At 35.7% G+C, this 27369-nt stretch overlaps 2 protein-coding genes across 3 annotated transcripts in view; one reads left to right on the plus strand and one right to left on the minus strand.

Moving 5' to 3' along the window:
* Positions 1 to 1401: 1401 nt before the first annotated feature.
* On the minus strand, positions 1402 to 9283 carry c1h4orf33 (chromosome 1 C4orf33 homolog). The gene is made up of 6 exons (XM_088630437.1): positions 9008 to 9283; positions 6744 to 6924; positions 5613 to 5673; positions 4424 to 4475; positions 3209 to 3408; positions 1402 to 1820 (listed from the first exon to the last, which is right to left on the minus strand). Exons 2-6 carry the CDS (start codon positions 6922 to 6924, stop codon positions 1709 to 1711), a joined length of 606 nt encoding a protein of 201 aa, XP_088486563.1. The 5' UTR covers positions 9008 to 9283; the 3' UTR covers positions 1402 to 1708.
* Positions 9284 to 9358: 75 nt separating this feature from the next.
* sclt1 (sodium channel and clathrin linker 1) overlaps positions 9359 to 27369 on the plus strand; it is a 38389-nt gene continuing 20378 nt past the window's right edge. Inside the window, exons 1-14 of one of the 2 annotated variants that reach the window (XM_088630415.1) lie at positions 9359 to 9456; positions 10427 to 10499; positions 12041 to 12108; positions 13069 to 13121; positions 13557 to 13629; positions 15858 to 15913; positions 16321 to 16456; positions 17980 to 18102; positions 18976 to 19041; positions 20337 to 20407; positions 21470 to 21560; positions 22698 to 22789; positions 23916 to 24093; positions 26986 to 27084. In XM_088630415.1, the coding sequence (XP_088486541.1) occupies positions 10463 to 10499; positions 12041 to 12108; positions 13069 to 13121; positions 13557 to 13629; positions 15858 to 15913; positions 16321 to 16456; positions 17980 to 18102; positions 18976 to 19041; positions 20337 to 20407; positions 21470 to 21560; positions 22698 to 22789; positions 23916 to 24093; positions 26986 to 27084 (1143 nt within the window). In that variant the 5' untranslated portion in view covers positions 9359 to 9456; positions 10427 to 10462. Of the gene's footprint in view, positions 9457 to 9484; positions 9700 to 10426; positions 10500 to 12040; positions 12109 to 13068; positions 13122 to 13556; positions 13630 to 15857; positions 15914 to 16320; positions 16457 to 17979; positions 18103 to 18975; positions 19042 to 20336; positions 20408 to 21469; positions 21561 to 22697; positions 22790 to 23915; positions 24094 to 26985; positions 27085 to 27369 lie in introns of those variants that run through there. The other variant, XM_088630425.1, reaches the window with a different exon arrangement.

Here is a 27369-nt window from a genome sequence, read left to right on the forward strand (position 1 = left end):
TGGCGACAGAGTCGCATTACAGTAATAAAGAAGTCTGAAATCTTGACATCCCCCGTTTGAGTTTATTGATGAAAGATTATTGTATTTCTCTTAAACTGTGCAGGCTGAAAGACATACTACCAGAAGGCCGAAGCACTAGAGTAAATGTTGTGAATGAAATTTCGGCGGATTACAAACAGATTTAGTTGGAATTTGTTAAAATGCATTAATTACGTGATACATTTAAACATGATGAGATATTATTTATTGTTTTCGTAATTGCGGTTAAGCAAAGATTTAGTTGTAGATGCGTGTTTTTTCAAACTCCAGTCAAGCTAATCACAAACATGTCTCATGATGACTGTGGCTGCACTGTCCTGGTTCCTGCCGATCTGAACAATCTCTTAATTAGGCTTCAAAGTTCTTCCATTTTTTATTCATTATCAGATTGCCATTTACGTTTTACCTCCAATTTCTACTTTTCAATGTGAGTTTTCTATAGATTCTGAACAACCCAAAACCAGGGATTAACGAAAATACCGTTTTAGAAAAGTGTGAAGGTTTGGCTGGAAATCTGAGTTACTGTTACAAGGTTGTTTTATTGCAATGCTTAACCAGGCTCAAACTATCTTGTTGCACGTCATGAAAGATTATGAAATACAGTTTAAAGAGGTTTTAATTTTTGAAGATGCTGCATATTCTTGGAATTGTGCCATACAATGCATACAGACTTTATTTTCCAAACCTGTCATTCATGGTTATGAACTGTAGTGTAACTGAAATGTATCTGACAAGATATTCTCACTGACTACAGCTACAGTAAATGATAAGGAGTGTGAGGAGAATAATTGGAAAAGTCATTTTCAAATAAGACACACATACTGTACAGTAGGGTGCATAATGCCTACTTCCAATCACTGGAAGCTGCAGATTTGTGTGGAAAGTGCATGGTCGCTGTGGTTAGGTTGATGTTTTGTGTATTTAATCAGATGCCTTTAAAGAAAATTGAGGAAAATGCCATCCACGCATGATCAAACCCGGAGACGAAGCACAAAGCGATTACCATCCCCAGAATTGTATTCTAGGCCTAGTCTAGGACTAGGGTCCTGACAAATATTCAACTTGATACTCATTTATTTATTAGAAGCTACATTACTTATAGAGAGCCTCTGGCCATTTCTTTAAAAAACTGACCTGAAGATGGTTTCTGTTAAAAGTCTGAAAAAACACTGAAACGTATTTTTTTTTCCCCACATAAAGGGAAATGTAGATTTCTATTACCTAAAACCTAGAGCGTCACTGTAAGCGACGTGTGCTGAATTATTGGGGAAGTAAATTCAATAAATAAAATAAATGAAGCTGAGCATTACAATTTTTTTTCAGTTTTTGCACTTTCCTCATTTAAAAAAAAAAAGATTTCCATTGATTTCTCCAAAGTTTTAATTTAAACACAATTAATTAAATTTACCACAGGAAAAAAGCGTTGTTCCTTTTAAGGAATAAACCAACTTGGTACCTAAATAACAAAGTTCCGTATTCTAAACAAATTCATGTATATTCTGCTCTACACATTTTATAAGACATGGTACTGTATATACAGTATCTAATTACAATACACCATAGCTCACCACAGCATTCCCTCATAAAGGTGTTCTACAGTAATTTATGATTCATGTCAGCCACAACGATCTTGAGTTTTGAATTCCTATTAATAATTCTGGCAACATTATTACAGTTTCTGCTGATCACCACAGTTTTTCCACAGGTCTGATTCCGGCTGTACCCAGTCTTCTCCCATAATTGCTTTAAGACTGAAGTCTTGGAAGTATTCCAGGAGATGGCTAAAAGGAACAGTCACTTGCATGTTAGTTTCTCACCTGCATCTGCCCAGTACAATATTATGAGCAATATGTTTTTAAATAATAATTTTATGGAAATAGTGGGCAACTATTTTTTTATTCAAAATAATGTTTTTGTTGCTCTATTAAATAATTTTAAATATATGGCAGGAATTTATCCCCATTATTATTCCCATCCTGAAAAACAAGGAATTGGACATTTCAATAACATTACCTAACTTACCATAACTTTTCTTCCTTAACTTTTTCCTTTCTTTCTTACATTTTAACTTAGAGGTTCTATTTATCAGCACCTTATGAAAAATAATTCAAAATGTTAAAAAAAAAACGTTTTTAGCATGAATTGACTCTTGGAGGTGGAGGGAAGAAGGGGTTAAGGTGAAGTATTTGGTGTTCCAAAAAGAAACTTCTCTGGGAATAAGAACTTACTACAGATGAAGTAATAAGAAGGACTTGATCAGTAAGGTTTTACATTCTTGTAGAGAAAGGTGTATGTGAATCCTATGAGAAAGACCAGAAAACATCTGCCATCCAGACGGCTTGGACAGAGATAAAAGGCCCTTTACAGCTCATACTGGATCTTCTCATCTGCGCATTTCATATGAGAGGCAGCTATTAAAAACGTTCTCACAAAAATCATGCTTGCATTTCACAGAAGGGCATTTTGCAGTCTTATTTTATAAGACTCTATAAGGACTGTGAAATAATGTGTATTAGGTGAGATTTTGTTCTTACAGAAAAATATACTGCTATGTGGATGTTTCAAGTAATTCAGCTATATTAGTCATTTACTGAGACTAATGGAGATGTGAGGAATATTTTAAAATGTGCCTGAGTTTTCAGCATATATTTTAACCAAATGATCTAAACAGTGGTAAATGTGCCTTTGGCAATTTTAATTTTTCTAAAGAGCAGAGCTTAGTACATAAAAACAATGTATGATTATATATATATATTTATCTACATGGCGTTAATATAGCACAGATGTACTGTAAACACCTGGTCTTTGCTTAAGGCATTTAACCAACTTTAATTACAACCATTTAAATATTAGTCCAAAACTAAAGGTCAGCCTGATCTCAAAGGATGTTGACACTTATAATGAAAGTTTTAAAAAATATCTTAATATTAAGATTAATCTGTTGAATCTTTTATGCTTTTTTAGAATACTTTCCAGGACATTATTTTGTTATTTAGCGACTAGGAAATTACATGTATGCAAAAGTATTTCTTTTTGCAGTATTTTTTAGTCCAATTTAGTCCAATTTTATGGAAGCAAAACTAAAAAAAGTGATATAAGAAAATTGCAGTTGACTGTCAATCCCTCCAAAAACCCATAACCTTTCAGATACTGCACTTTTCATACTTACAAGTTGGGCCCTTGGTTTTCTGTTAGCTCATCTCTTGGCACTGGATAAAGGGCTTCATAAATCCTTCCATTTCCAGATCCGTGAATGGCATATGAATTCATCTTATCCACACCAGGTGGGAAGTAGCTCCAGGGAAGGAGGGCAGTGCCCTTCCACTTTTTTCCACAAATGGAAGCTTCATAAGCTAAATCTAGTCCTTGCTAAAAAGAGAGAGAGAGACCAAAGTGAATGTTTTAATTTTCCACACATCTTTATCCTATAAGAAATGTCTGTTCTGAACGTATGAGGAGTATTTTTCCCCCCGTTAGAGATTTTCTATTTTTCCAAATAGAGAAAAACACTCATTTTATCCAACAGTAAGAATACTAACCATATTACTTATTAGAACATACATTTTAGAAGATTTTGTTTTTAGTAGGACTCAGGTGTTGTTACAGAACTTTCTTCATTTAGCTCTGGTTTTGCAAAGTGTCCTTCATTGCCATATGAACCAACAATTCCTTCATTTAAGTTCTCGGCCATATTCCCATCTTTAAGTAACAAGTTTAACGTTTGCTCCATTATATCTACAGTATAATTTGGAACTTTGTGCATGATTCTTGTCACTGCTGACAATACATACAGTCCTGCTGCATATGTACTGTAAATAGTGTTGTACAACATTATACTTTTAAAATATATATATATATGTATGTATGTATAATTCTGACTTCCTTTTGATACAAAAGATTTCAGGCCATAAAGATTTTAAACACAAAGTACTTCAGGAAAAATACAGTAATTTCTTGAAATTATTTCTAAACCTTCATTACAGGGAAGCAAAATCAGTGCTGAATGTTTTTTTTTAATCTTCCACTTGTGAACCGATGTATACTTAAACCTGCACAACATAAATACACAAGTATGAACACACAAATGGAACAGAGCAACAGGTTAAACAAAAGCAAAAATTTACTACATAGTCTTTCATGTTCAGAAACAACATGGCCAAAGTGAGCAGAGCACCCCTTCAGTTCTTCCTATTAGTTCAATAAACCTTACAATTTTATAACTGAAATGTACATATAAAAATATGTTTATAATTCACCTTAAATGACTTGTTTCAGTGCATAGAAATGTCCAATATCGATATGTTCCACCAAAGAGTTAGAACAAAAATTCTGAATAAAACACGTCATAGTTCTAGTAGTTTAGAGATTGAGAGATTTAACCTACTTTCCATGCGTTTCCTCTCCCAGAGAGAAGCAATACTAAGTGCTGCCCATGACTGTAATAAAGACATGAAGAGCAAAATTAATATTATTGTTTATTACATTATAAATATAAATAATGAGAATATTATTTAAATATGTAAAACAGGCATGTCGTGTCATCTTTTAAGATTAAAATTTGCTTCTATGGTTTAATTTATATTAAAACATACTTATTTGTAAAAAAAAGGCATTTTGTTTCTTATTGATTATTTTTTTTAATTAGTTTTCTATCCAAAACATGTCAACGGTTCACAGTACAGAATGGTATTGCAACGTACTGATATGAGGAAGTTAGACGATGTTAAACTATGACTGCAGGAGATGAAATTTAAAAGACTTTTATCCAGAACTGTGAAGATTGCCTTTGTAGAACATTAAATGTTTAAAAGTATAATAACTACATATAAAAACTTGAAAGAAATATATGCATTTTAAATATTTGGTACTAAACATAACACAAAGCCTATATAAACTATCTAAGGATTTAAGTTGACTCATCATTGTCCTGATCTATACAGTTTGGGAAGTAATTAAAAATGCTGAAAGAATTCTTAGGCAAATAACAAAAATCACTAGATTACTGTCAAGAATGGCTTTGACAGAATGATTTAGTTTAATCAGATTGCCATGTTCATTTCTGTTTGTCACAGTGCTCTGGAATGAGATCACAAAATAGAAGGCAAAAGACTTTCAGCCAGGTGTACAAAAGAGTGCCCTATCCAGACAGTAAAAAAGGATTAAATCTTTTGCTTGGCATAAAGAAGACGTCAGGGAAATTCGATGTTTTCATAACCCAACCAGAGATTCCTGAAATCAATCTAGGCTAAGCCTATACTTCAATCCCACACAGAAGCCAGGTCCAGAGGTCACAAATTGAAAATACCAGTACAAGGAAGTAGATCTGGAGCTGATAATAATGGGTGTCTAAACCAAAGTGCTGACAAATTGGAACCAGATTGATAAGGTTCTTGTGCCAATAAGCTACTTTCTAAATTGAGAAGGTGAGCCAACTTACCTCTTTCATGTTCTAACTTCAATTAATATTATTTGTAAAAATGAACTGAAAAATACGGTGAAAAAATCTGATGAATCTTTTTTGTTACATAGTGGAGAGCAGCAAAGGGCAAAAATGTGACAACTTATTTACTTACGGACACACTTCAACCTCCAGGTATTTTTCTGTTGCACTGTTGAGGAAGAAAGCTTCAACAACTAGGAAACAAGACAAGATGACACATCCCCATATCTGAATAACAACAATCAGAAGCAAAATCAAGTAAGAAAGAGTAAAATATGAAAAGGTTTCAAGCATTCAGGTTTTGATGAAAATACTCACTTAAAAATGTGAATACTGTACAGCATTTGTAATTCAGCTAAACAGAACATCATTGGAAGGGGGTAAATACTTTTGCAAGGCACTGTATGCATGTAGTAGATCGTTCATTATTGGTTAACATCCCTTTCTATAAGGCAAGTATAGTGTAGACATATGCAGCACATGGCACAGTGGGTTACTGCACTGGCCTGTTCAGATATTGTAGCATTACTGACATACTGCACCCTTGCACAGCCAGAGCATGCGGCATCAGACACCTGCTTCATTCTAATTGCATGGGCAATCAGCTCCTCTGCCTCATTTTATCTCAGCTCTGTTGTGGACTCTGGAACACACAGGGAATTCTCCGGCCAACCTGAGGATTGGATTACTTTTAGCTCACTAGGACCTATATTGGGCACTGTGTATTTGTTGTTGTTGTTGTTGTTGTTGTTGTTGTTGTACTGTCCTCCTTAAAAGGCCACTGTGTACTTTAATTTGTTTTTAATGAAGAAATACAGTACTTTAAATGTTTATGACTAAAAGAGAAAATAAGAACATGAGGGAATGAATCACAACACAGTGCACTGAGAACATTCTAGCAAATTAGAACAGAGAGCAGCTGCTGTATGTGACTATTTTATTATTACTTCTGATAGCATAATAAACAAAATGTTCCCATTTCATTGAACCTATGTGCATTTGGACTTTTTCCACATATCAGAATACCAGGTATCTAGATAATAGTTATGATAGGTCAATCTCAAGGGTCAAAAACTAAAAACAGAGCTTGACATTCATTATTTTTAAGTAAGCATTGACAAATTAGCTAAAAATGTCCACCAAAGTCTCCTCAAAATGGTGTTTTTTTTCTATAATAGTGAGAATAGTCATGAATGTTGCACTGTTTATACTTTCCCTCACATTAACACTTCTCTCTGTTATAAGCATCAGGTGAAATACTCACCTTCATAATCCCAGAGCCCAGGAAAAGTCTGGTTAGGAGGCCCTGGTGGAGACGGAGGATCGTTGAAGAAAGGAGCACACACTTCCATAAGCAAGCCGCCGTCACCAGGAGAAAAGGTCAGTTTCACAGGGCTGTGATTTACTGGAGTGCTGTCCCATGTGTGTTCAATGAGAAAGTCCATCTATTGAAATAATACATAAGTTTCATACCAAAAGAGTCAAAATCTGCAATAGAGCTCCGGAATATACAATTATCATAAGTAAATAAACTGATCAAAAGAAATTTTACTTATTATTGCAATCAACAACGATCCATGCTATCACCAGTGGTGTGTAGCTTTACAAAAATAAGCAATGTTTTTATTCAACAGGAGACATTTGTTTCAAGGTGAAAAGCAGACCTTGTATCAAACTAAGGAAAACGTTTTTTTTATAACAGAAAAACAAAATGAATCCATAACAGCTGATTCAATTAACTTTACAACAACAAAGCAACACATTACCTTCATGTAATGGATGAGATGTTTGAAGTTAGTTGTAAACCTCCCTAGCAGACCACAGAACTGGACTCAACACTAGCCTTAAACCATAAACTGTAAAACTAAAATACACAACTCCCTGAAAATAATCTGTTTATTAAATCTTGTTTTCTTAATAGAATAAAACTCAATAATAATTAAAGTACTTGCTGGTATGACTTAACAGTCAACACACACTCAGAATGTGCGACACTAAGAATCCTAAACCGAAATATCGTACTCTATAGTACTTTGAACTTCAGATTAGTGGTCAGATCAGATCAAAGATACAGTGTAAACATTTGGCTGGCTTAAGAAGAGATTGTAATTACAGCCAAGATGCTACTTAGCTAAAATGCCAGAGTCAGCTATATGGCTTCTACTTGTTGTAAATAGGCACACAGGGTGTTAATTTACTATTGGATTATTGGTGACGGTCTGGAAATGCACATTCTCACATAGGTCTAATTCAGATTGTGTGGTATATAAAGGGTCTGCACATGACTAATATGGGTTTGAGATTTTTGAGTGTGGAGTGGGGGTGGGAATTTTTGGATATAAACTAAAAAGGGGCTAAAATAAAGCTTCCTGACTATCATGCCATTGGCTGTTATGTGTTTTTCTGTTTGAAGACCTTTGGGTTGGTTGGCAGTAGGATCTTTCACACACAATTCTCTTAGCTAAACTTAAAAAGATAACAAATACTTCAGAGGGTTAAGGCTGATTTTTATTTGTTTGAGGCCACAACAGTTCCTATGTCAAAATAAACACGACATTGGTTACTTTTTCTCAGTCTCTTATCTTTAATGTGATGGAAGGAGAGTAGCTCTTCGAGACAATATTGCAATATGCTTAAGAGGTAATGGCTTATTTCTTTCCAAATAACCCAACAAAGTTAAGAGCAAACTCAATTGTGAGGGCAAAGGGGACTCATAAAAGAGACTGCTTTGTAAATGCAAAAAGTGTTTGTTCAGTGTCATTTAAAAAGCAGTGAATCCTAGCTGATTGTTTCCTGAAAGGGAACTGTTTCTTCTGACTTTTGTAATATAAAGATTACAGAGTCTGTAGAGTAAGAGTAAGAGTAAGAGTAAGCTGTTATCCCAACATGCATCCTTTGAAAACCTCTGTAGTGATTGGAGACATGTAAAATGAGAAAAAAAAGTCTGTTTTTAGAGTCATTGGAGTCATTTACATGCAAAACATATTTTTGCATAGATTTTTAGCATATGTTTTTCTCATCGCTAATTTACTACTTTTAATTCTCAATTACAACTCTTAAAATATTTATACAATAAAATCACTAGGAATTTACTGTATGCTAGACATATTTAAAATATAGTTTAAAATCATTTTTATGTTTTTCACATTGTAATCTCTATCTGACATCTATATAAATAGTTTTTTATAGTATTTATATATTTTAATTCTTTTTAATATTGATTAAAACTTTGTAATTAGATAATGGCATAAGGTTGCAAATGGAAAGATGCCATTCAGCCCATTTCTTGCTCTGAAACTTTCTTTCAGCACGTCTATTACTATTAGCCCCCAAATGGCATTCTTTCAGTTGTAACCTGTATCTCTTCACATGGGCTGTGCATTCCGATTCAGCAGTACTGGTGAAAACCCCATAGGTAATACTAAAACCGAAACAAACAAATGCATAGCATGAGACATCGAACAGCTCAATTTTTATTAACTACACACTTGCAAAGAAATAAAAGTTACTGAATTAAGAACAAATTACCTTTGTGCAATGGACAGGAAAAGAAGTTACCAGCTCCCTTGTTATTCCACCGAATTAGACTTTGTACAAAACAAATCATAAATAGTTTCACGAATTCATTCAGCTTAAACCTCCTTCAGATAGAACTTTTGTCTACGATCCAATTCAATAAGTTTAATACAGTACTTGTACCACGGGCACAGTCGGAGAACAAGACACATTAGCAAACTAAAACTGTCACAGTGAGTGTCGGATCAGGACGAAAGATGATTCTTCTTCCTGAAAACTGAAAAAAAAACAATAAAACACGTTGTAGCTTTCACCCTTAAAATCTCTAGAAAAAAAAATCTGAAGTGTTTCCGTAGGGACAATGTTAGAGCTGCACAGATGAAGCGGCCCGGGGTTTGATTGGTTAAGAAATAAGACGGCGGAAGACGTTTGAAACGGGAAGTTGAGTTTGTTTGTGTGCAGTGAGTATTTTCTTTAGGTTATTTCTGTAGGACATTGTTCTTTAAAAGTACACTTAGAATAATAATTTAGATTTCTGAGCATTCAGCTATTTAATGAATTACTTTGATTTTGTAATGTAACGATAAGCTTTAAATGCATTTCAATCAGTGTTCCTATCACATTAGCTTTAAACTTGAATCCACGTAATTTGGTTGGGTTGCCATTGGTAACAAACGCCGGCTTTCTTAAAAAAGCTTTTCCCCGTAAGAAACAACGATTTAATATTCGATTTTTTTCCAATAGCTATCAAATGCACGTTGCCATTTTAAAATTATGTTAGTCGGTTTACGAAACAGTGTTGCTAAAGTTGTGTTCAGCGTTCGTTGTAATTACAGTACATGCCGGCGATTTATGTAATGAATTAAAAATACATAAAATACACAACATCAAGTCTGGTTCTGGTACTTTCTGTAAACCTGCAAAATACAACCTATTGCTGACGGCTCTCTGGTTACTAATGAATTTAAAAGGAATCATGAAGTTATCTTTAAGTATTTGCTTAGGTTTTTGTCTACAGAAACTCGTTTCGACTTGTTTAAAATTATTTTCACAGTTTTCAGCATCTTTCGGATGAGACTTTGAATTTATGGTCTTAATTGTAACTGAATGATAACAGGAAATTACAAATGCTTATTTAAAATACAGATGCAATGAGATACAATGTAGGCTGCAACACATCACTATCATTAACCTTACAGATAATTACAAGTGACTGTCTTAAATTGAAGAAGCTTACTGTATGTTATCAATAATTTACCTGTTTTATACTTTAAAACCTTAATTTAAGGTACATGTATCTCAAAGTATTGAAAACATGTGTTTAACGTTTTATTCTACTTCTTGGCGCAAAAAAATGTTTCATTTCGCGGATTTGTATGCAATTTTTGTTAAGTTGTTTTTGGTAACTGTTTTATTCTTGTTTTGTTACAGCCAAATATTACCTGTGGTAATACAATAGAAAAATAAATGGCTGCTGCAGAAATTGAATTTCTAAGAGATCAAGGTAAGGTCTAAAAGCCTGAAAATGTCAAAAGTGCAATGAATCTATAATGTTATTCCAGTTTCTGTCACAGTAACAATTAGTCTCTGCAACATGAAAGCAATGGTGTGGTGAGGAAAAACATGACTCAGTGACTCATTTGTTAATGTTAAAGTGCATGAATAAGAATGGGTCAGTCAGATAATCACCTATGACCCTTAAATGCTATAGTACTTTTACTCTACAAATGGTCTTTCAGAATGGACTCATTTTGCAGATTGATGAAATGGCTCTAAATAAAAGAAAACATGATGTAGGGGGGAGACATTGCAGAGATGGTATTGTGAAATGAGCGAACTGTTGGAGGAGGGCTGAAAGAAATAGGCTGCCTTTGACAATTTTCCCTTTCAGTGATTTGTGATTGAATGATGCTTTGGTCCTTGCTGTGACAATGCGATCTGGCCTGGAGATTGCACACGCAATGGATTGTAGCATAATTCTAGTGGTGAATCACTGTGTGAAGGCTTCAGATAAGGCTTTGCCTTCTAGAAGATGGGGAGCTGCTGGGGTAAATTGAAACATGAAATCCACCATCATGCATGTGTTGTAAGAAAACTGTGATATCCTTTGACGCAACAATTATATTTCTAAGTTACAGATACCAATAATGCATATTTCACACTGGAATATGTGATGACAGCATCCATTTTTACTTTGTCCTGCTTATTTATCTGCACATGAGTTTACACCTTTTTGTTTGTTTTCCTAATCTAGATTTTGGTGGCGGGATGAACATTTTTTGCCATACAGTAATTTGTAATACTGTGCATCTTCAGTGATTGTAGACAGTGAGGATTGTTCAGGCTTATGTCACTGATCTAATCCACTTCAGTGAAGCATGTGTGGTGAAGTAATTTGTACTCCGTATGGGGACATTTTCATTCCCTATATATATTCGTCATATATAGTATTTGCCATAAGAGATCATCCTGTTCATATTATGAAAAGAGTAGACCTAATTTCTAAACAAGGAATGCAATGACTTTATTAAGAAAGAAAAATGTTTTCATTACCTACAGTATATGCTTTTCTTGAAGACTCAAAGTAAAATAATTTAATAACTGAGCACTAATATAGTTGAACAAAATAGTATCTATATGAAACTGAATAAAATGCAGTACCTTTCTATTCTTAAAAGCAATTATAAAGGGAATGTAATAAATTATTATGACTCCGAGAAGTCATAATAATGTGGCTGGAAGGTTGCCGGTTCAAATCCCGCAGCTGGCAGAGGAATCCTACTCCGTTGGCCTCCTGAGCAAGGCCCTTAACCCCAACTGCTCCAGGGGCAACGTACAATGGAAAACCCTGCGCTCTGACCCCAGGCTCTCTCCCTGTCTGTGTGTCTGTGTGTCTCATGGAGAGCAAGCTTGGGTATGGGAAAAGACAATTCCTAATGCAAGAAATTGTAAAGGGTTAATAAAGTGGTGTTATTTCCTAATAATCTCAAGATAGCATGTGCAAAATATTGTGTGTACATATTTGCATATTTTGATTTATTTCAGTTCAAAGACTGAATTCTGCTCTCAGACAGTACCATGAAGGACATCAATCTCACCCCACACCACTACAGGTACTAGGAAATATGTGATTATTTTTATACTTTAAAAGAAAATTAAGAAGTATCCAAAGCAAGGAATGGTTATGTTCTAGGTTTGGTTGCTTTTAGAGTAATGCTTAGATCTTTATCCTTCTTCCTTACAACTTGGAATACTGTACAAAACTGAAAGAGATATCATGCAAGGTCATTCTGAAAGTACAGTAAATCTGTATAAAGTGACCATGCAACATGTGAAAGTGTTTTAGACAGCAAAATTCACAATACATTGTAGTTTCCTTGAAATACTGTAGGTCAAACTATAGTTGCAAACACTGACTAGGAAAACATTCTTAAATAAGTGCAATAGGCCAGGTGTTGCTGGTTTGAGCCTGGGCTATGGCATTCACCAGCTGTGACCAGGACTCCTCAAGCAGCATCATGGGGTTACCCACACACCCCTGGGGACTGGGGGGTTTGAGGTGGCCAGACTGCAGCAGTGATAGATGGAGGGAGCATTGGGGTTGCCAAGCACTTGCTAGTTTGCAGTAACTCCAGTGAGATATGCACCATTCCACTCCTCTAAGGGACCCTGGGCCTCGTGGCATGTTATCACTGTGATGGAGATGGGCATGGTGAACTGTGTGCTGACATATTCGTCGTCACTTTGTGTTAAAGGGGCCATGATACAACAACTGTGTGATTACAAACTGGAATAGGTGAAAAAATATTTTTTCATTGCAAAATCCTAAAGGTTTATATCTCACCAGTATATTTGTCCCTTAAATTAGAGCTTTTTATTTTGTAGCATTATACAGTAGTTAGAACATAGCTTTAACAAAGCCATAGTGTAGTTTATTACAAAGTTTCGTACTTTTTATTTTGCCTAATGAAGTGTGCTCTTTCACAGTGTGTCATTTTTCAAAGTGGCAGTTGGTATTTCATTTGCCTGTGGGTATCAGTGTACTGGATATTTTTTACTGTTTGTTCTTGAAGGAAGAAGCGCTTGTTGGAAATGAGTCACTGGCACCTTGGCTCACAGACAAAAGGTGATTATATATCCGAATAACATCCATAGCCCATGGAAAAGTTTGATTTTTGTTTTCAATGTGGATATTTTTAAAACCTCTTGGTCATAGTGGTAGAGGACTTTTACATTTTTATATCTGTCATTATTTCAAATACTGTTCCTTAGAGTTACATACTGTACAAGAAAAGACTTATGATATGTTGTTCTTCTGCAAGATGAAGGTGGAGGACTGTCCATCTCCCTCTGGCTGTATCAACAATCAATCTTAATATTATATTAAACTCTGGAGTGCTCTATCATATATTGAAGTTCATTAGTTTTTTTCTGGATCATTTGTTTAAGCTCTTTTTACCCTCTTATACACATTGGATTGTTGTTTGTATGACTAGTGTTTGTGAAATAATAATGTTTGAAATGAAAATGCCATTCAGGTTTTTAACTGTATTTTGTTTAGCATTATGGCACCACTTATAGCAGAATATGACAGACACATAGAAGGCATGAATGAACAGTTGCAGTACTATCAGGTAGGCACTTTTGTTTTTCTTTCTTATAATGTTCAATATTTTAATAGCTTCAGTATTTTGTTGAAGTTCTGGATTTGGCTATACCACTTATGTGTTCAGTCAAAATAAGAATTATTTTCAAATACAAGGCGGAGTAAAACTGCAAACACTAATAAACATTTTTTTAATGTGGTAGATAAAACCGTGCAGAAACATGGCATCAGTGACACCTGTAGTTATTGCTGAAAATCGACATACCATTGTAATCATTTTTCTTATGCAATGTTGGCACTGGAGCTCATATGTTGCAGTTTAATAACTCCTATGCTTTTCATGTATAAGTTTGGTTATTTCATAAAGATATGTAATCCACTGCAAATAATGACAGCCTTGATAATTGGCAATAATGGCAGATTATCTAGTTGCTTTATAGGAAACATTTAAACTATACATTGTTCAGAGACTACTACTACACCTGAATTGGTATATGTGCTCAGTTCTATATTAAACTTACTAGACACTGTGCATTGTACAGGGGTTTTAATGTTGCATCTTGCTTTCATATGGAAATTAGTAAGTTTGGAACCATAATGATTGTTCCAAAGGTCAGGTAACTTCCCTTGGTTGCCTGAAAGTGAAATGGAAACACTACAGTACAGAAGTACATGCAGTGGTTAGAAAACGTTTGTGAACCCTTTGGAAATATCTCTATTCCTGTTGCACCTGCTCCTAAAATGTGATCTGATCAGTGAATATCAATTAATTGAAACAGTTCTCTAAAGAGTAATGAGCCAAACTACCCCCCCATAGCGACGTGCATGACTGATCAGCAGGAAATGTTTGGTTGAGATCATTGATGCTGAAGGAAGTTCCACCAGTTATTAAATCTAAATGCTTAAACAGTTTGTTCAATATAGACATGAAAACCTACAATTGTTTGTGTGTCATTTGTTTAAACAGATTGTGTTCATTTGTTATGATGAAGATCAGAACACACTTTACAAACAATAAATACAGGAATATATATAATTCTAAAGGTTTCACAAACTTTTTCTCACAGCTGTACAGCATTTACCTAATACTAATACATGCAGGTTAATGTATAGAAGCATCTTCACCTCATCCCATATGGGACACTTTGGGCATGGGTTGCAAATACAGTTTGAAGTAAAGTTTGGTATAAAGCTTTGGTTAGGAAATTCAGGGACAGCAGAATGGTTACCACTTGGAATGTGGCAAAGTATAAGTTAGGAGTGGGGTTAGAGTGAAAGACTGCGTTTATAACTAGGTTTAGGTTTAAGGCTAGGATTGTAGCAAGGATAAGTTAGATGGAAGGTGAAGATTAACAGCATGAGGAACAGTCTTAAAGCTAGCATTCAGGTTGAAGCAGAGAGGAACTTCAGAACTGCACTAAATTACAGAGGCACTACAGTTAGAATAACTATTGTGATTTCAAATATTTTTCCAAATTTGCAAAGTAATGTCAAAAGTTACTCCTTGTTTACTTAAGTATTAATGTGTATATATTAATTTGAACAGCAATGGTTTTAAAATTTTAGGTTCTCTTATTATAAATGCAATTGTTATTTAACAGAATATTTTTGTGATTGTATTGTTAATCAAAATGCTGATATAATTGTAGCTATGCCCTTCCTTCTGATTGACCCCAGGTTGGACCATATGCAAATCAGCTTCCTCTCATTGATTTTCTTTTTATTGCTTTTTATTTGTTGTCTATGAGTAATGCAAATGAATGGCAGACATTGATTAGCTCAAAAAGAGGCTCAGATAATAAAAAATATACCCATAATGTGCAGCACCAGTCAGTTCATCGCCTACTTGGAGCCACTGTAATACTGACCTGAAGATTATACTGGAAATTATGGAATAAATTGACCTTGTATATTGTGTGACATTTTATATGCAGTACACATGATTTGTATACAAATACTTGTTTGAGAAACTGTAATTATGTACATACTGTTTCTTTGTTTTACTATATTGTTTAGGATCCATTGATATGGCCAAATTCTGTTCCTGTGTGTAATTTGTATGTTTTGAATTTCTTGATTCGTGCAAACTAGTATGCTTTTCATTCTTTAGTATTAGATACTAATATAACTGTCAGAATTGATGTATCTGCACTTCACATTTTTAGATTAAAATTAATCTATATTGATTTTCTTAACGTGGACACGGCTTCTTCTTATTGACATATCAAACCTTTTATTCTTTCTCTCAACCAACAGATGCAGATGGGAGAGATCAAACTGAAACTTGAGAAAGTCATAAAAGAAAATGAAAGGTGTTCTTTAATCATTGTTTTTTTTTTAGTTTCTATACATGGTGAAAGAGGTGTTTAAGGTGTTAAAATGTGCCTGTAGACTGATGTACTGTGAAAATGATGCTTTATTGGTAAGAGTTTAAACTTTAAAAAAAGAATTAACACAGCTTCTGATGTTAATTAAAAGAAAATAGCTATTATTTTGAAATACAGTACTTCTGTTTTAAAAAATCTTATCAATAGATATCTTTGTGCTTTGTAATACTAATGACTGTACTGGGACTTTTTAAGTGTAGTTTAGCAAGTATGTACATGTACAATACCTTGTGTGGCTTATGGATTATGCAGTTTTTTATGTTTTAAATGAAGATTGTATGTTTACTTTTAAAATTGTGTCATCACTGATTCCTGTTTGTGTTGTCACAAAGACTTCACTCGGAACTTCGCGAGTCCATTGAAAAACAGTTGCAGGCCCTTCCCTCAGGGGCTGCTCTGGAAGAGGACTTCATGACCAATGATGGAGTAGTGAAAAATCTGCAAGAACAAATACAATTATCTCTCCAGGTATATCTATCCATTTTCTAACAGCTTCTTCCACTTCAGGGGTTGCAAGGAAGCCAGAACCTATCTTGGCAAGCAGTGGGCTCAAGGCAGGGTACATCCTGGACAGGATGCCAGTCTATTGCAGGGTAGACAGATACGGCCACGCACACACTCGCACCATAGACAATCTTTCCCAGGGGCCAGTTAACCTACCAGTATCTCTTTGAACTGTGGGAGGAAACGGGAGCAACCAGAGAAAACGTGTACAAACAAAAGGAGAACAGTCAAACTCCACACACATACTGTAATACTTCAGGAATTTAACTTATGGCCCCATTACTGAGAAGCAATGCTAACCACTGTGCCACCATGCCACCATCTGCCTGAAAGTGAAGTCTGCAATTGGTACATTTGTCTGGATTTAGTCACCACCACCTTAATTGTTTTCCACTGTACGTCATTAAATTTTAAGTATTTACTCATGGTTCAGAAGTATCTCAAAATCCACAACCGCCTCTTCCAAATTCCGGTTTGTGGGGGTATCTCAAGATTTTTAAAATAATTGAAATTCTTTTCAGTTAAGCGGTATAGGAGTCCAGATGCAGTGTCCATTAACTGTACGTTGACTGCTTCTATGACATTTTGATTATAGTGAATATTATGCAAAATGGATTATGTGCAAATGTATCACTGTTTAATAAAAATAAATAAAAGTAGTTATTTCTTTTAAGTATTATTTATTATTTTAAGTATTATTGTTTACTTAAGTACCAAATTAGTCATCTGTTTTGCTGTGAACCTTTTGTGTCTGTCTGTCTAAAATATATATTTAGAATGTTGTGGATGAAAATAAAAATGGCACCAGACTATTAGCAGCATAACAGCTCTGTATCAGACAACAGCCTTACTGTCAAGTAGCCTGATCTAGCAAGGTTGGGACTGTTTGGTCATGAATTGGGCTAAAAGTAAATCAGGTTGCTACAACACGTGGTATTGATGAACAATCAGGCAATGCACTTTCCTCTGTATTAAACTTTCCCAAAACGAATGCCTTGATTTATTGACTGAAAGCACGGGTGTAGAAATTGTTGTCCTTTGTTAAACTGAGTGTTAAACTGAGTTCAAGACACCTGCTGACACTTTGTCAAGATGCCACAGCACTTTTTAAAACACTAGGGCTTGCATTGTCTGGCCTTCCTAAAATTTACCCTTTATTCAGTATGAGCAGTAATGTTTCACACGTACACCTCCAAACATATAGAGAACACTTTGGGCTTTAGAACCAGGAGCAGTGTATAGATGTAAGGCATTATTCTAACTTTTCTTTTTTCTTTTTTTTTATCTGAACCAAGCTCTGGGAAGGAATGTTGTTTTGCTCTTTGTTTTTGAAGATTTAGTTTCCTGTTTGTTATTTGCTCTCATACAGTATGTGGAACTATATTACATTGTTTAACCTGACTGGAGAACATAGACTTGAAGCCTAAAATCAAGTTGAAGTGTGTAATAATATTAGTAATGCTGTGTTTGTTTAAATGTTACTCCAGGAGAAAGAGCAGGCGATGGAACTGTGGCAGTCTGCTGCACAAGAACTCGATCGGCTGCAGCAGCTTTACCAAAAAACCATGACAGAGGCTCAGATTCATGTGGTTGAAAGGCAGCATTTAAAGGCAGGCCTGTATTTGCTTTTTAATGATTCATTGAGGCGAAAGGGACTTATTCTCACTGAGTGTGATTGGGTTATGTTGTATTTTTTTTGGCTCCTATGTACTTGTACAATGCTTAAAATAGAAAACTTCAGCTTTGGTTGGTTTTGTGTGTGCAGCTAGCTGTATATATTCTTTCAAAATAATGTATAATGTTCTGAACAGTGAAGGTGTCTTGTAAAACCAAACAACAATTCTCAGTATTTGGTTTTCAGTTAACTGTACTCTGAACTCAACAGCTGATCGGGTTTACAGATGGGAAAAGGGATCTGACACAGTAATGAAATTAGAATAAATCAGTTCAGACTGGGGTCTGGGGTTTAAATAATCTGTTTCATCAGAAGTTAAAATCATTATAAGACTCAAGCTGGTGGGCCGAAGGAGCCATTTTTATCTTATACTTTTTAATTATTTAAAACGTTATTTTTTCCATGTCTGATTGTAGTGTACAGCTTGCAAAATGCAATTCTAATTTGCTTATTTAGTTATATTTGGTTCAAGACAGGAATGTCGTTTACTCCTGGCGAATACTCTACATGATGAAACTTCCAAAGCTATCTGACAGAAAAGTAGCTGTGAAAGTGCATGTTTTTTTTAGATCCACTAGAGGGTAGCATGCTCAACGGTTTTGTCTTACAACTTTTATGCCTTCAGTGCAGTGTTTAATTTGTCTTTAGAAAGTGCTTTGCTTTTGCCATAGAGTAGATTCACGTTTAAGAACAAAAAAACGGTTAAACATTATTTTAACATGAATGCAAAGGCCTTTTAGTTCCTCTATGCTTGGTTTACTCCCAAGACCAGTGGTGTCTGAAACCCTCTCCTGCGTTTCTCTTTCAGGATCAGCTGGCCCAGGTTCAACAACTTGCTCAGCAGCTTCAATTAGCCAATCAGAAGCTGGAGTCAGTAAGGCAAAAACATCTGGAAAGCCTGCTTATTCTGTCAAACCACAGGCATTATTTATAGAACGTGCACACAGATTGTGTTACTTGTGCCTGTGATTCTCATTACATTACTGAGTTTGTTGTCAAGATTTCTATGAACTGCATACAGTAGGAAAGTGTATCTAAACCTTATAAAAAATAACAAATAAAGTTACATACATATGAATACTGCACTAAAACAAAAAACACTCAAAGTACAAAATATACAATGTGCAGGTTGTTTTTTCAAAATCATTGATAAATCATTTGTGCATGTAGTATACTGTATTTCAATATTATGCATTTACCAGTTTGGTACATATTGTTTTTGTATTTTAGTTTTTGGTTTATGTATGTCCAATAGTCACATTAAAGTCACATCTATACATACAGGCAAAAACACATATTCATTTAATAACAGTATAAGGATGTTTTTTCAGGCCTGGTTTTCTAAAACCAACCTTCATCCTTTTAAGAACAAAAAGATTAATAGTTCATTGCCAAATTCTGTTGTACAACAACAAGATACAACTGTGTGGTTCAGATCTTTCAAACTCTGTTTAACTTACCAGAATGAATATGTAGGCCAACCTAAAATGCTAACATGTGGAACCAATTGTTTTGTGCCAGTCAATGTATTTCCTGGAAATACTGTATTCTCTTTTGTAGCTGCAGTGTTTCATTATCATTTATATGTAAAGTACAAAGCTAAATAATTAATCCCTGCACATACACATCAGTAGAGATATCAGGGAAATTGAGAATTCCTGTCAAAACACTTTAGAGTTACACTTTTATCTTTCATATTCAAGTACATTAAAGAACCCTGAGCAAAATCACATTGTAACAGGTTGAAAATAGTTTACCCATCTGACATGAAGAAAGAAACTAGTTTCAGAAGGCTTGCTATCATTTTTTTGCCAGTTTGTAGATGTAACACATGTGCTGCTGCAAGAAATGTTTTTAAACACTAGTTGCAAAGATAAAAAACATGTAATCTTAGATCTGTACTTCCTCATCACACTCTTAGTAAGATAGGTTTTTCTCTATACTGAGTAAAATGAATATGTTTTAAATGTATTTAATGTGTGACATTCATTATCCTTTAATTCTTGATTCTGGATTGGAGAAACTCCATGCTCATGCATTTTTAATAAGCACCAAGCACTTTTTAAATGATTTCTTTATGTCTTTGCTACCTTATTCATCTGCCATTTTTTTAAGAGTTTCTTCAAAAGCATGCAGCACAACGATTGTTGTTCTTCATGTCTCCTGCAGACCAACCAGCAGCTTCTGAAAACCGTGACGGAACAGAGCACAGAACTGGAGCAGCTTCGCACTCAGACGAGGTAGGTTTGCAGTAGGTCCCAGTGCTGGTATCAGCGCAGCAGCAACTATAAAGCAGTCAGGACTACAACCATCAGTTCAGGTGCAGTTTGGCCTAGGACGTGGTCCGACACGTCCCTGTGCCTCAGTTTATACTCACCTGCACACACTTTGCAGTTCTTCATTTTAAAGGGGAATAGCAGCTTCATTACAGGAAGGACCACTTCACGTTGCAATTTTCACAAACTCTTGCTTGCCCGTGGCGAGACCAGGGTTTGCAACAACATTATGATTACACCGTACTTTCACAAAGTTCATGATATTGTGCTTAATTCAGCATTTTGTCCAATTTTGTAATACCGTCAATTAATTTTATTTTGTTACCGAGATTTAATAACCATTCTAAGAAATTGGGACTGCAGATCCTCTTTAACCTGATATGGTACAGGACAAAGACATTCCAAGTATCTTTCATTATAAAGGACGGTATTTATTTGTGCATGTATGTTTATGAGAATGGCATTCTCTCTACAAGGATGTCTGTGTGTAAAAAATACATATATTACAATAAATTCTGAAGCAAATCTCCCATCTGACACAATTTGGGCTTCAATAAAGATAACTTGCTGAGTGAAACTTCTGATTTTTCACGTTTTGTGCAAAAAATAGCCTTGTTCTAAAAATCAAGGTCTTGATCTGTGCTAGCTGAATGCTAAGATCCTTTTACTTACTGTATAGTCTTACTACTTACTAGTTTTTTTTCCTGTTTTTATCTAATTGTCTAATTGTCATGAACTCTTATTGTTTTGTTAGACCTGGCAAACCTTGTTTGTGTGGTTAGTTCAAGCATTAGACCCCTTCTTGTTTATCCAGAGTTTAATTTTTCTTTTGAGATTTAGCTTGCTGGAATAGACTGCAGCTAACCTGCAGACCTGAATTTGAAGTAGTGGTTAGAAAATAGACGGATGGTTTTGTTTAGGTTGTAACTGCTATTATTAACCCTTAAGAATCAGCCCAAACTCTGAAAGTAACATCCTTTTCATATTGTGACACATTCTATACATCATAATTTCTTTGGTTTGTAGGCAAGCAAAGTTAGAATTGCGAACAGCTACAGCGAAGGTTGAAGAAATGACAAAACTTATGCAGAACCTTCAAGAACAAATGCAAAGATGGGTAATTATGTTTACTAGTATGCCAATGAATTGCTGTCTTTCACTGATTTGTAGTACTAAACTGAAATTAGGTTATTTTTAACAAATTATTATAGTGTGGCATGCAACATGGTGGCTAGTGCTACTTCCTCACGGCTTTTGGGTTGTGGGTTCGGTTCTGGGCTGACATGCCTTTTACGTGGGGTTTTGCATGTTCTCCCACTGTTCAGAGTGAATTTTCATCATGTGCTCTGGCTTCTTCCCTCCTTGAAAAGACAGGCTGGCGAGGCTTTGAGGGGTGTCTCTAAATTCTCCCTGTGTGCTTGTGCATCTGGTCCAGTGTGTACCCTGGCACGGGCTGCAATCCCATCCAATGTGTAGTCCCACATTGCATCCTGTGCTTTCAAGACAGGATCTGGGTTGCCACAGCCATTGCCAGGAATATGTGACCTTTTGACAATGGATGAATTGATTGTAATATTCAATGTGGCCAATGTACTAGGATCATTACGTCATGTAGAGCTGGCTGTGTGCAATTGTGTGACGAAGAGAGAGGCAGCATGTTAGAGCTACTGATATAAGTCTTGACTAGACTAGTCATTCTCTTTTACCTCTGTCCGTTATTAATTGTTTGAGTTTTGCCCTCTGTCCATAATGGATTTTTTTACTTCCATTTTGCCATTATCAAGGCTTTGTGCACAACCTGGAAACATAACTTGAACTTCAGTGGCACCCACTCAGTGCACCCCCATACCGTTGTCTAGTACCAAATGTTGTTTTTGTGAGTCTTTTCTTTATTTTTCTGCTCCTGTGACTCACTTACATCATATCTCACCTTCTGATAACTTTTTTGATTTGGATCGTTATGACTCCAGCAGTGTATGCAGTTGCAGTAAACTGCTCTGATGGTTAACATTAATCCTACACTTTCTCTTTAATTTTGGCAGCAATGTATCAGATAAGCCCGTCAAATCTTGGCATGTGTTGCAGGGTTACAATAAAACTGGTGCACTGTACCAAGATAAAACTTGCCTCACTTCTGATTTCTGATATAAAACCACCCTCTCAGAAAGGTCTATCATGGCACTTCGGAGTGGAAAGTGTTTAATGGAGCTCCACTCTGTGTCTGTGGTGCCGGTGGTTTTGTCACTCTGTGTAGGAGGAAGAAGCGGTGGCGGCTTTTGGGAGAGAGGAGGCCTCAGACAGGCGGGTACAGCAACTGCAGTCAGCCATCAGCCAGTTAGAAGCCAGGTGAGGAAACGCGACACTCTCATTGTGGTTTACCCTATCATCACGGGCACGGTTAACTTCATCTTGCAAGAAAGATTCAATTACCTTCATTTAGAACCAAGAGCCTGACAAAATGATTGCTATGATAACTGTGTTGTTCCCACTCCACTTTACAGCCTCTTTCACTAACGTTCATCAAGTTTGCCTAACACATTAGGCAGTGTGTATTTACTCTAATGGGAAAAGATTTCCAACAGACCTTCTCTACATAGTGCCAAATATGTCTGCTCTGTCTTGGGGAAAGTGAAACTCTTTTCATATGGAAAGAGTTTGAACTCAGGGAAATTCTCCAACCTGTTTTGTGGAAATAAGCTTTGCTTAGTTCAGGACGTCTAGTCCCTCCGCAACTTTCGGGCTCACACCTGAAGAAGGCTTCACAGCAGAAACGTTGTGTTTTCTCTCTTCTCTTTTCAGCATGGAATAAACCTATTACTTGTATTTTAAAATAGTTTATTTTATCCATCTGTGGATATCGTATTTGTTCAGAATGTGAGAATAATCATTCAGATATCCCTTTTACAGTACCTGCAGCTGTCATTGCATGGACTTTTTATTGTTGCTAAGCTCCATGTTATAATTTGATTTGAAAGAGGAACTTGGAAAACACCTGTTTTCTTTCCACCATTTTCCACTTCTCAGCAATTTAAGCTGCATGTTTTTAAAAGTAAGCATGCTGGAATGTTTTAATTACTGTTTTGACTCTGGTGCAGAGACCAACTTTGCATTGGCCTTAATGATAACCGAAATGAGGTGGCAAAACCTCCTTTTTACAAAATCGTGTTAAGATGAAGGTATGTATTCATATAATTCGGTAGATTCATATAGTTTGATATATTTTTATACCCAAGATCAAAGGCAGCCCATTCTACATACTTGATTCCAAAAGAAAATGGGTTTCTTATAAATCGTCATCGCCTAGGTTGTAGCGGTTAATAACTTGCTTTGCTTTAAATTTGAAGATAATCTTCAAATGATGCGGATTTTAACTCTTTTAAAATCCTCCCGAGAAAGTCAGACTTGATTTAGTAGGAGCTATTGTGGAAGCCCCCATTTGTCCACACATGCCATCTGGTTGACTGTTTTGAAGGCTAAAGGTGGCCACCCAAGAGGCAGAGCAGGTAAGGAAGGACAGGAGTGTCTGGGAGCGACAGGTCGGGGAGCTCCAGGGGAAATGTGCCTGCCTGGAGGAGGAGAAGTACGAAGCCGTGGCTAGAGTTCGAGACAACATTCAGCTGGCAGAAGAGGCTACGCTGCAGAAAGATCAGGTGACGTTTACTTGGTTGCCATCCCAGTTTCAAAGAAGGAAGCCAACAGAATAACTGGCCGTACTGACATTGCTTTGCTGGGTCTGTGGAGCCCTAGGTCAAGATGTCCTGTAGTGCTGAAAAGAGATAGGGATCTGGTTTGAGATCCTTTTACCATGTGTCATGTGTTCATGTAATGTTTTTTTGTTAATTACTGGTATCTTCCCTGTGCTGTCTTGGTGAACTGTTTCTTCATTCTGTTTTGTTCCTAAAAGTGTGATTCCACAATGCTCTGATTCTGTATAGAAATATAATTTCCTACTTCGCTAATCAAAATGTTTTGGTAAAGGAAAAGCCGAATTCTTGCTAAAAGTCGATCATTGTAATAGGTCTAACAGATTTAATGAAAATTAATGTATGCCGTCAGTAATAGAGTAAAACAGATACACAAAATAATCTATTTTAATTACTTTTTTACATTCTTGATTCATTCTTTAATTAGTTACATGTAGTATCTTGTATATACCTCAAATGTGTCTGTTTCCTTGGTTTTCGGCTTCAACATTGATCCAGGTTAGATTTGCTTGATTAGTCACTGGTTAGTCATTGTCATCATTCTTTTCATGCCTTGCTGACCTCATTCCATGGAATTTCAGTTCAATTTACGTATAGTCTGATTAATCCTGTCGAAAAGGGCAGAGGCCTTACTGAAAGGGGGGTTGTGAGATTGCTTGCTAATTCTGCCACAGTGTTGTGGCTCTTCATCATCACTCTAGTGAAAACGAGAATACTTCTGCATGAGAGGTCATGATGCATGTGGCTGCAAGATACAATTTCTTGATAGCTAGGGCTAATAACACTTAAAGGCACTGCAATGTGTTTACAGTATATGTAGCTAAAACTACAATAAATCATTTGGATGATTAATTCTAAAACTTAGAACACACTTAACAAACTGCTTTTTTTATAATGTTTGATGGTTGTTGCACATGGGAGGTAAAACTTGTATGTTATACTGATACACAATGGAAACGCAACATTCTTACGAGATTAGATCATTGGGCACATTTTAAAACAGATGGGTTAGACAAAAAAACAAACCTGTTCAATGTACTTTTGTATAACAAAATACTGAGCTCTCTCCATGTGATTTTATAAGACCACCAGTTGTCCATTATTTGGTGTTTGTTTAAATTGCTAAAATGAGGTGAATAAGAATTAGCTTGCTGTTGTTGTATATTAGGCACTTTGTCCATAATGGTAAAGTTCAGATATCATTCTTAATAGACAGTGTGTATATATTTAATACATTAGGCTAAAAATAAAGTTAGAAGTTGGGACTAACAAGAAAATGTATTAAAGATGGTAGTACCTTCCCTGTAGTCAGGAAAACTTGAGCATAACAACCTGGCTTGAGCATAACAACCTGGCTTTTTGGTTGCAGAGCCAATAAACGTTGATTAACTTAGAAGACACAAACACCAATTTATTTCCAAGATTTACAAACTAACATAGGTTATTATTTACAAGTATTCACATTAAATGTTACTGCCTAGATCCCGCCCTGATCAAAGGCCAGACTAAGCCATCTGGGACTTTTGGTGGCAAACAGATCCCAACAGTGGGGATGAAAGACAGATTCAGTAATAGAAAGACCAAGCGAATTATATACAAAACATTTCCCACTCAGGACAATACTTTCGAAACGCATGCAAAACCAGAGATCATGATCTCCTTTGTCAAGACCTGAGTACAATTGAACTGTATTAAACTGAACGTGAGCAACCTGTTCGGTGGGTATTAACTAATCTGTATTGGGATCTTTAATGTCCCTGTGGCATGTAACACTATCAGCATGTTTGAAGGTGGCCTTACTTCTAGAGAACTTGTGCTTCACCAGTCAGGCTAGTCCAGAGGAAATTGGCTCTGTGAAAGGCTGGTCATAGTCTGGAAGGCAGTGTGTCTCCACACTGAAATTCCACAAATAACTTGTACATCAGCACAAAGACAGGAGGCAACTGTAATCAACCAGCCTTTGCAGTCTCACTGCAGCTGCACAGGAAGAGAGGTGGTATAATCTATGCATCAGCAGTGTTAAGATTACGATAATGTTCAGAGAGGTTGTACCCAGTTTTAACAACTTCGTGAAGTTTTCATGTTGACTTTACATTGCATTTCATACTGAAAACTCATAAAGATCTGTATTTCTCTTCACATTTTCTATCATGTATTTGATACCACTTTATTTGAATAAATCCAGTAGGTCTGAGTGTTGCATTTCTTTTGTGCATCGGTTTGGAATTTCATTTATTTGAGGAATGTCTGTATTTAGTTCATTGGAGACTGCACACATGATCCTGATTAACTAATGTGTAGTTTTTAGTACAGTACTGCTCCCTGTTTTCATTCCTGAGGGAGGATGATTGCCATACATTGTATGTTCCACATGAGCAGCAGAAGACCACATGCAAGAGATTTACTTTTAAGAAACGGTTAATCAAGTACTTTTGTATTTTCAGTATGTAGAGTGGTCTTTTTTTTTTAATTGTTTGGGTTTGTATTCTGAGGCCAGATCTTTGAAAGCCACTTTTTTTGCAGGGTTGAACAAAATATTTACTTTTTTATAGAATTACTTTTAGACATGTGTATGATGTATACCGTACTGTAGGTGTGTACTGTATATGTCAATGTGTGTTATATCCCACACAAGACAGGATGGCCTTTGACAATTTTACTATGTTTTCCTGTTGAGGTTAGATTGGTCTAGCCAACATGATTACAGTATATCCATTTTTACAGTACATATTTTCTTCATTATACAGTCTACAATCTGCCTGGAAACAACTTGCATTCCTAAAGTTGCCTTGTGATTATAATTAGTGATACCTGTTGTTCTATTTGCTGAGTTAACAGGCACTTCTGAGAGAAAAACAAAAAGATGAAGAGCTGGAGAAAATGAAAGAGGCCATTTCGCAGTTAATTCAGGAGGCTGCAGTTCGAACAAGGAAAGAGGCTAGTGTCTTTGTCTTTTTTTTGTATATGAAACGCACGCTCATGACACAGACATTAAATTAAGTATTCCCAGTAGACAGCAAAGTTTTGTTGGCAGAAAAAGTAAACTTAAACTTTCTCTATAGTTGTCGTTTCCCTTAAAATGTTCATTTTCAGTTACATTACAGTTGTACCAACAAGTCATTACAGTGTAAATACAGTTGTGAGAAAAAGTTTGTGAACCCTTAGGAATTATATGTATTTCTGCATGAATGGCTCCTGAAATGTGATCTGATCTTCATCTAA

The sequence above is a fragment of the Lepisosteus platostomus genome, chromosome 1 (assembly GCF_059453375.1).
Source record: "Lepisosteus platostomus isolate fLepPlt1 chromosome 1, fLepPlt1.hap1, whole genome shotgun sequence".
Taxonomy (NCBI): Eukaryota; Metazoa; Chordata; class Actinopteri; order Semionotiformes; family Lepisosteidae; genus Lepisosteus; species Lepisosteus platostomus.